Raw genomic sequence first — 10,707 nt, forward strand, 5'->3', positions numbered from 1 at the left:
ACAACGTATTAGGATTATTACCAGGCCTTCAATTCCTGATAATGATGTTAGTTGGCAAGTTTTTGATAGCCATGAAATTTTTTTGCAATTTTTGCTGGAAGAAGACATTTTTGCCAGTTCTAACCAGCAGAGATATAAAGATCAGTATGGTGATCAGGTGATACAACTAAAAAAAAACAAGTTACCAAAGGGTTTAGTAACGCTGGAAAGCATTTTTAATTCAGATGATCAGCTGAAACTTGGAAAAGCCAACTTGCTGGTCAAAGAGAACCAGTATGTAGATCTGTAAATTGCACCGGGTAAATGCCTAAAATTTTGCAAAGTGATTCAGTCGAAGAAAAGGAGGTTTTTCTTCATTTGTTCCAAGAATTTTGTGATGTCTTCTCTTGGCAATACAACGACTTAAAAGGATTTGATCTAGGGCTTGCACAACATACAATAGAGCTAGAACTAGTAGCTAAACCAGTTCAGCAAAAGCAAAGGCAGATCAATCCTAAGTTGGAACATTTGATGCAAAAGTAAGTGTTCAGGTTGATTGAAATTAAGATAATTTTCCCTATCAAACACATGAGTTGGGTTGCTAACTTGGTCTTGTTAAGGAAGAAAAATGGGGAGTTATGGCTGTGCATGGATTTCAGAGACTTGAATAGAGTCTCGTTGAAGGATAGACACCCACTTCCATCCATGGAGCAAATATTACAGTGTGTATCAGGGGCTAAAAGGTTTTCTTTGCTAGATGGATACTCGGGTTATAATCAAATCTTGGTGAAGGAGGAAGATCAATTCAAGACAACATTTACAACAAAGTGGGGAACAATGGTGTACAAAAGAATACCATTGGGATTATCCAATGCTAGAGAAACCTTTCAGAGAGCCATGGAAATGGTGTTTAATAATCTAATGTATAGATTTTTCTTAGTTTATCTAGACGATGTCATTGTTTATTCACAGAAAACAATAGATCATATTGATCACCTGAGATAGATTTTTGAGCACTGTAGAAAGTTTGGCATCTCATTAAATCTCAAAAAGAGTAGTTTTTTTGTGCATGAGGGTAAATTACTTGGATACATTGTATCTAAGTCAGGCATCATAGTAGACCCTGAACAAGTTGCAGCAATTCTAGAGCTGCCTCTACCACAACACAAGAAAGGCCTTCAAAGTTTCATTGGCCGCATTAATTTTGTACAGAGATTTTTGCTTGACATTGCAACTCTTCTCAAGCCATTAATGGCCATGCTTAAAAAGAATGCAGTTTTTGCATGGAAAAAGCAAGCCAAAGAGAATTTTTAGGCCATTAAAGATGCATTGGCAGCAGCACCCATTCTAATCAATCCTAATTTTGGTAAGAATTTCATTCTTTATGCATACGGTGGTCATGATGTGATTTTAGCTATGTTAGTACAGAAAAATGTAGAGGGATTGGAATAGCCAATCGCATTCTTTAGCAAAGGACTAGATGAATATGAGCAAAGGTATAGTTTTGTTGAAAAACATGTCCTTGTTGTTTTGAAAAGCCTTAAAAAATTTAGGCACTTGTTGACACATAACAAGGTCATTTTGCGTGTCACACATCCAAGTGTCAAAGAGTTCCTCTTGAGTAAAGACTTGAATGAGAAGCACACTGGTTGGATCACTCGTGTCATGGAGTATGACGTAGAGATCCAGATAACCAAGCTAGTTCGAGGAAAGGGATTGTGTGAACAAATTGCTGATAAAGATATTTCAGAGCTTGAGGAGCAAGCAAATGCTATTTTTCTAATTGGTGCGGCTGGAAACAATGAAGGAATAACAAGCTGGTTACAGGATATGATCCATTTTTTGAAAACCAGTCAATGTCCAATCACCTTAGATCAAGCAAAGTGAAGGTATTATCGCTTGCAATCAGCCCCTTTTGTGTTAATTAACGACATTTTACACCAGAAAGATTTTAATGGAGTCCTTCTCAGATGCATAAATTCAGATTAGGCTACTCAAATGTTGCATGAATTTCATGATGGGCATTCAGGAGGGCATTTTTCTCCTAGAACAACAGCCTATAAGATTCTTTGAGTTGGCTATTATTGGCCTGATTTATTTAAAGACTATCATGCACATGTTAGAAAATGAGCTAAATGCACCATGTTTGCAGGAAAAGAGAGGCTGCCAGCTTTGCCCTTGCAACCAATTAAGGCCGAACAACCCTTTCAGAAGTGGAGCATTGATTTTACAGGGGCCATCAACCCCCCATCAAGTGCAAGTCACAAGTGGATCATTATGGCCACTGATTATTTCACACGTTGGACTGAGGTAGCAACATTAAAGGATGCAAATGAAACAATAGTCCTAAGCTTTTATGATGACATTGTGAACAAATTTGGAGTACCGGATTCCATTATCTTTGGTAATGCACTTTCTTTCATTGGAATGAAGGTTACTACTTGGGCTTTTCATCATGGAATATATCTTAGTACGAGCTCTAATTATTACTCACAAGGTAATGGATTAGCGAAATCTTCCAATAAGGACCTGATAAGGATCATCAAGTGCAACTTGCAAGAGAATCAGAGAGATTGGCATTCGAAATTGAGGGCCGCCTTATGGGTTGACAGGATCACTCCAAAGAAAATCATTAGAAACTCGCCTTGAAGGCTTGTTTATGGGAAAGAGGCCAGATTGTCAATTGAGATAGAATTACTAGCGCTTGATCTTGCTACACAACTGGTTTTATTTGAGGAAGGTGACCCTATGCTAGTGCGGTGTGCCCAGTTGATAGAGTTGGAAGAAACTAGGAAAAGGGCCATGGAAACCATGGAATATCAGCAACTATAGATAAAGAGGAGCTTTGATAAGAGAGCTCAAGAATTCCATGTTGGCAACATGGTACTGAAGTGGGATGTTCTCAAGAGCAGACCCAACCAGCACAATAAATTTGATCACATGTGGGCCCGACCATTTCAAATTGCTGAGTGTAAACAACACAATGCTTACTAGTTGGCTACCATGGAAGGAGACATCCTACCAATCCCTATGAATGGGATCCACCTCAAACCATGTTTTGAGGTATGATTTTTAGTCCTGCCTTGTACATAATAAGTTAGTTTCCATTGTTTTCAATAAGTGTGTATGCATTTTAGTTTAGTTTAGTTTCTGTTCTAGGTTAGTTTCCTATTTTGTTTGTAGTTTAGTTCGATTAAGTTGTTGGTTTATGGTGTGGAGCCGTCATACTTGCTCATTTCATTCATGCATGCATAAATATGTGTACTCAAACATACACACATATCCAACATACACATACATACGCACACATATATCACTACAAATAAATGTTTGGCTGCCAGCCATACATATCTGCATACCCATGCATACACTGCATACATGCATCCATTCAAGCCCACACATCCGCCCATACATCAACCAAATGGTCGACTATGACGGTTTTGACTCCTAAAGTTGATACTTGAGTTTTGACCCTGCATACCCGTCAATCCAATAAGATTTTTTGATCTTACTGAACTCACGTGCATGCATTCAAAACTGAACCAGAAACTTTAGAAGTCACTTTTTGTCAGGTCTAGGTGCTAGGAATGCATAATCAGACTCTATGCTTGTGAATAAGAGCAAACTGGTCAAATGTCAAGTAGGTAGACATACAGTAGAAGTCACCAAAAATGTTACCAAAATTTCACACATGCTGAATTTTACTTTAAGTAACATCATTGAAAGAACATTGCAAAAAGAAGCGTACATGTTCTATTCATTACTATTCCATCTTTTTGCAATCATTTATGAAACCATGCGCAAAAGAGATACAATGTTCATTGTATAGATCATCACTGATATGTACAATTTTCAATTTTACAAAATGAAATGAATTAATGTGCTAAATGGAGAAAATCTCACACAAGCTGTGAGGATAACTGATTAACTTTTCTTTCATCAAGAAATACACTAACAGATAAATATATACATGAAAGAAATAGGAATAGAGATAACTAGTCATTGCCTATTGCTTTGACCGGTTATGGTTTCTTTTCCTGCCGCACTTGTCTAGCTCTGAGCTCCATGGTCTCCAACAATTGCAAAAAACATAAGGCAACTGATGTTAGATCCTGAGGGATCTAAGCAATGACTACCTACATCTACGACTACATATTCTATTTGTTAATGCATTCCGTCATGAAAGAAAACAAGCAATGATTCTGGCATTCAATGCTAAAAGGAATAAAACTATTGTGAGTGTTACAAACCCATGCTCGAACCTCATAAAATATGTAATAGAACAGAAAATATGAATAGACTAAAAAATTTGCATTATGAAGTTATTATGAACATGCACAACATGCAAATGGGAATCCAAGTTTTGGATTTTAATTCAACAAAAGAAATATGGAGGGAAAATATCAATCAAAACATGGCGCTGATATGCGGCTTGGTTATGTAACTACAGCTCTAAGTCAGAAGGGAAAAAGTGTGGTAATAATAATAATAATAATAAAATAGAGGCACTGTAACTTGGTAAAATTTCTTAGCAAATCAATCATTTCAGAAAGTTCCAAACATCACATAAAGCTCCAACAAGTTTATATCTATGGCTGCATTTAAAAGGCAACAATGATGGCTTCACCTTTAGTAATTATAAAGGAACTACTCATGCACAGTGAGAGGAGTGTTCCTTACATATGTTTGAAGAAGTCATGGTGTTGTTATTTAGAAAAAGAATGGCTACAGTAACACAGTAATAAAGATACCAGCAAAGCCAACATCAAGAAACAACTTCCAGCAAATGATTTAATGTCAATTGAAGTAGATACTTGTAAGTAGTAGTGCAAAGTTTACATCTAGAGGCTGTGTGATAGGAAGTTGTGCTTGGGTAAGCAGGGTAGCCATAGCAAGTACTGGTTCAAAGAATATCTAAAAGCCATGTTTCCTTATTCTGAAAATACAATGACAAAATTTTAATAGAGAACACATCAATGCAAAAGAGCAAGCTTCAAATTTGTATCAAAGATCAATGTCCAAATCAGTAGGCAAAACAAGATGAACCAAGCTTGAATAATTTAGCAATTAGTGAAACTCCTAGGAATGGTTTGTCTAGCATGGTTGATAATAATAGTACTCTTGATAGTCATCATGGGGATGTGGGAAGTGGCAGCACTGGAAGTATGAATACATTATCCAAAAAATAAAAATAAAAATGAAGCTTATCACTGTTATAATCATGCACTCCAATATGAAAGTCAGGAACTTCAGCATCCAAAATTGGATAAGAAGATGGGAAGACTCCTTAGATTTGTATAGCTGGAACAGGAGCAGAGCGTGGAGACTATGAAGCTATAGTCAGTAATAAATTACAAATTTTCCATCATGAATATATGAACCATAATGACAAAATGGGACACTACAACTATAAGAAGAGGAAGACTCCAAAAGACAAAGTGAAAACACTTAGGAATAAACATGCTCCCTTGCTTGAGCATTCTCCCAAGAAATTTAAAAAGAAATATATTAAGAAGACAGCTAATGACAGATGCATAAAGAGTATGCCAAATAAACTGCTAAAGATTGATAGTTTTTGCATGAAGAAAGCAACAAGAAGTGTACCTTTAGCAAGATTAAATACTAAAAAATCTGTAAGGGATAAAGGATTATTCACAGGTGGTGACACTTCAGTTCATAAGCCCAATGATGATCAAGATGTTGAAGTCATCCTAAGTTACGGTTCTACCTTTGGGTTTTGGGCCATGTAAAATTGACAAATATAAAGGAATTATGAACAAAGAAGAGACATCTCATATAGTAGATGTATCGCAGAAGAACTCTACAGTTAAGGATGAAAGAGAACCAAAGACTATGCTTGTCAGATCTAAGGATAGTCCTACAAATGGGGAAAAAATAACAAAGAAAGAGGATGTTGGTGTAAGAGATTTAAGCATTTTAGGAGACACACACCTGCCTTTTAAAATTGTTCATGGAATGGGGACTATGAAACATAGAAAGAACCCTTATCAAACAACTCCATAAAAAGAGTTATAAAAAGGCATCATCTTTGGATACCCCAAACGTTTTCCTACAGATATCAACCAAAGCTGACACTCGTATGTTAAAAGGAAAAGATTTGTATGTTATGATCTACATGAGAAACCTGACTTGGGTTTTGTTACAAAAAAGGAGGTATTGCAAGGTCCATATCCCTTCAAGAAACAACTTCCAACAACACCCATGGCAGATCCAAATATAGAAAACCCTACAGGTGGCATTAAAATTGCACATTTGACCATTGGAATACATAACAATGATACAACAGCAATAGATCCCTTATATTGGCAGCATACATCATTCAAACAACATTTTGTGATCATGAAATGAACAAAAATGATATATATCAGTCTTACCCAGTATTTCCAAAATGAGCGAATACATAATGGTGTGTAAAGAGGGACTCCAACAAAACATACCTCCATGGCAGCTTCAGAAAAGCCAATAAAACTTTCACATGGTGACATTTCTACAGGTGAAGGATGCATCTTCAAATATGGTGGCTCCTTTCATGCCAGCAAAGCTCTGTCTTGTTCAAACCCTTACTCCTCTCCCATATGCGAAAACTCCAGATGTATGAATGAAATAAAAGTTAGGGGTTTCACCATTTTAATCCTCCCTTTTTTATTCTACATAAAAATTTGAAGTCTAGGATAAGGAGGAGGCATTTTTACATTGTTTGCATTTCTCAATAGTTGAAAGTTTTTTTTTTCCCAAGTCTTTTCTTACTCAGGATCAACACTTATTGTATTTCTTTTACAAAGTTTGTTTGGTTTAATTCTTTTAAAAGGTTTTAAATTTAAATTTATTTCCTTCATTGGTTCCCTTTTATAATATGGTTTATTCATTTTGTTATTTTAATAAATATTAGTTATTCTATTGAAGTATTAAGTAATTGAATTTTATTACTTAATATTTTATATAAGTAAAAATAACTAATATTCATTAAAATAAGAAATGTGAATCATATTATAAAAGTTATTAAATAATATTTGTTAGATGCTTTATATTTTATTTTTTAAAAATATAAATCATTTAATAAATATCATTTAATAAGTATCATAATAGGAGATAAATATTTATTTTCCTTTTAAAAGGGTTGAGAGACATATATTTTGCAGATCATTATGATTAAGTGTTGAGTCATGTATGATAAGACTTGAGGACAATAAATTATTGCTTTTGGAGTCTGGCAGGAGTTTTGGGGCTACATTTATGAGGGCCAATTAGTGATATTATTAGACCATGCCTTTTAGGCTATTTTGTACCCCTTTTTGAAGTCTTGTCAAGGAATCAAGTTGGCCTTTGGGGTTGAATCTGACCCTGCATTTATGGCTTTTGGTAAAATGCAGTTGGAAAAAGATGTTAAGTATGAGTTTTTCAATTCATTTAAAGGGTTTTGATTTGTGTGGATAGAGGTTTTGTGGCTATTCTTTGAGTCCTGGACTTCATTCTACAGAGTCTGTAATTTATTTTTGGAGATATAATATAGGTTACAACAGTGTGATTATGCTTGGTGAAGTTATCGGCAAGCCCTTTTCCTTTCTACAATTTCTGTGTGCATTTTAAATGATTGGATAGGTTAACCTATGAATGTTTCATTATTCCTTGTTTTTTGTTTCATTTCAGCACCTTTGTGTAGAACAATAAGTATGTTTGTAGGTTATAACATGTGTTTTTAGGTGAAATTGGTCAAAGGGAGGTATTAGTTTATCTTTCTCTTCGTGGTTTCAGAGGAAAACCTTATTATAAATAATTTGTGCAAGCCTTTGCAGGAAGTTGTGCTTCATCTGTGTTTCATAAAGCTATATTATCCTCTCTATTACATGTGGGCTACATTTCCATATCTTTCTTTGCTGTATCACTTCCTTAGTTTAGACTTAAGGTTTAGGTTTTGGTTTTCAGTAACTTCTTCCCCTTTTCCCTCAAGTTTTCTTTAAGTTTTAAGAGGTATCACTGAGAGATTCAATAGGAGCCAGCCTAGAATCTGAAGGTTTCATCTCACTATCCAGTCCCATATAGTGAAGTGAATCCCATGTTAAGTAGGGGTTACTAAATGTTTTCCAATTTAGTAAAGGTTGCAAATCCCGAAACTTAACAACTACATTGCTCGGGATCAACTATAAAATTGTTTAGCATCAACTAAAGTTTACTGATGTTTGACATCAATTAAAATTTACTTGGCATCAACTATCTTGCTTGGCATTCATTAGAATTTTCTTTTACTCAGCTCCAACTAACTTTCTACTTGGCTTCCATTGACTTTGCTTAGCACCTACTACTTACTTGGTCAAGCTTGGTAGATAAACTTTGGTAGAAAAACTTTGGTAGAAAAACTTTGTGTAACTTATTCTTCTAAACATTTTAACTGTAGCAAGAATTTTGTAACCTTAAGTAGGTTATCAATATATTATGTTGTCACTATCTTAATTGATCCTTGCACCTTATTACATAAGTAGAACTCAACCTTTCCTCTAGGTGCTATTGCTACCTCTTATTGATCAAATCCTCTTAATCAATCAACTAAGAGATATTACATGAATCTTATAAATAGTTGTCTTACCAACAAATAGTAGGTTTGACATCAATGAAAAAATAATGATTGAAACACATAATCTTTTTCAACTATCTCCTTCTTTCAATAATCTCTCTTAACAATGATCTTTTCAATCAGATTTCAATAGACAACAGGTTTCATTACAAGGATGATAATGAGCTATTAAATATATTATCATTTAAGTTATTCATTTATGATTTCTCTTTTTCTTTCTTGTAGATTATTGCACCTCTTCACCATACATGGATAACTTTCCAGTAAGTCCCAAGTGTATTAAAAGTTTATGAGCATTCTGCCCTTTGTTACAACTCTTCACCATTTCATGGCTTCTTTGCTAGTGAAGCCCAAATGTACTAGTAGTTTTATGAGCATTTTTCTCTTGATATCTTTTATCATGAATTGCAACATTGTAAACTTGTTCTTGAGATCAATAACAATCATACAGGTTCCTAATACATTTAGAAAATTTCTTAAAGCGATACAAATCAACTTCTTCTATGATGATTTTGGTTACAATAAAAGTAGAAAGAAAATTCATTATGAGTTGTAGTGTTTATTCAGCAAGTTTTTAAAAAGATATAACACAATCATAGACAAAGGAAGAGGTTTGGTTGCTATAGAAAATGGACATATTTGAAATGGAAATCACATGACCTGCTAAGGAGTTGGTACTACTTGATGATCTTGAACTTTCGATTAGTTTTTATCCAACAATTTGAGACATCACCTACAGTACTCTCAACCTCTAAAACTTAGTTAGAAATTACTTCCTTGGCAAGGAACATATATCATTTTTTTTTATCAAATCACTAGTTGATATTTGAAAAGATTTTGTTTAGTAGAATACTATGATGAAGTCAGGTTATGGAGTTTCGAGACAACAATGCCAAAAGGAATTCAAAAAATGTGGAGAACATAAGAGAATGGTGAATTTTAGACTCCTCTCTTGGCTTCCTATAAAAGAATGAGCTATGACTTTTTGGCTCCCTCCATTTCAAAAGATTATAAACTATTTTGAAATTCCAAATATTAAATTGATTGGAAAAGAAAAATGAAAAAGAAGATAAAAAGGTTGGAAGAGAAAGATGGAAAGATTATAGTTTCACTATTATTATAATATATACTTACATATGTTCATGTAAGTATATCAATGGTGTGACATCATTATATGAAATTATTATAATTTAATTGTGCCACTTCATTTTTATATTTATATGTATGCATATAAATATTTATTAAAATAATATGATGAAAGATCAATTAAAAGTCTCTTGAGGTATGATTTATATTTTAATTAGATTATTTTAAGTTTTCCTAGATTATTTTCTTAATAGCTCATGCAAGTCCCATAAATGTATCCTATGATCAAGTCGTCACATCCTTTCCAAAAGAGTTTAAGGTCATACCTGCCAGTCCTGATGATTGGACAAAGAAAACATCCCATTCTAATGATCCGATTTATCAATGCTTCCCTCCTCTTCATTTTCTCTTGCAATCACCCATGAAAATACTTTTTCCATAATAATTATTCTAAAATATTTCACACAAACATAATAATAATTATTTTAAATCAAGCAACTACTAATAATCTAATAATAGTTAATGGTTACTTACCATCCTTATTAACAATTAATATAATGTATAAATAACTACTTATTTCATATGATCATGAAAGGATAATTTGTTAAATCAATGGTTATAAACAAGTTTAAAATTAGGTCAAAATTTTGGGATGTAACAATAGTATCCCAATGCAAGTTGAGATACTACTGCAACATGATGTTGGAAAGTGATATTTTTCTCCTTGCCTTTGAAATGATGGCATCCTATTTGTGAATGGGTGTTTGTAAGGGATCCTCATTTTTTTGTAAGTGTTTTAAGTTCAAAAAGTCCTAATTTGGGTTTCTTACATTTAGAATAGTGAGATTATGGGCATTTATTGTGAAATTAATATGGGAGATAATTATAATATATTAGAACTAATTCTTTATGATAAAAAAAAAGGAGGTGGTTTGGTCTAAATTTTTGTGGGAGGCAAAACTGTTGGACTAAAAAATAATAGATTGAAACTTTGATGCTTTAATCATTCACCTTTCCTTAGGGACTACCCTCATAGATTAAATTAAAAAATG

The 10,707-nt window shown here is 33.8% G+C and overlaps 1 protein-coding gene across 1 annotated transcript; it reads left to right on the forward strand.

Moving 5' to 3' along the window:
- Nucleotides 1–1,644: 1,644 nt before the first annotated feature.
- LOC149533095 (uncharacterized) lies at nt 1,645–2,628 on the forward strand. The gene is made up of 2 exons (XM_089805799.1): nt 1,645–1,765; nt 2,132–2,628. Exons 1-2 carry the CDS (start codon nt 1,645–1,647, stop codon nt 2,626–2,628), a joined length of 618 nt encoding a protein of 205 aa, XP_089661925.1.
- Nucleotides 2,629–10,707: the final 8,079 nt, after the last annotated feature.

The sequence above is a fragment of the Cupressus sempervirens genome, chromosome 10 (assembly GCF_028749045.1).
Source record: "Cupressus sempervirens isolate cs-2001-9-10 chromosome 10, ASM2874904v1, whole genome shotgun sequence".
Classification (NCBI taxonomy): domain Eukaryota; kingdom Viridiplantae; phylum Streptophyta; class Pinopsida; order Cupressales; family Cupressaceae; genus Cupressus; species Cupressus sempervirens.

What these genes read in the sequence shown, in the direction of transcription:
- LOC149533095 (XM_089805799.1), top strand. Translation starts at nt 1,645, where the DNA reads ATGGAGTATGACGTAGAGATCCAGATAACCAAGCTAGTTCGAGGAAAG. An exon ending in AAATGCTATTTTTCTAATTG is followed by an intron (nt 1,766 to 2,131) that starts GTGCGGCTGGAA and finishes CCATGTTTGCAG; the next exon opens with GAAAAGAGAGGCTGCCAGCT.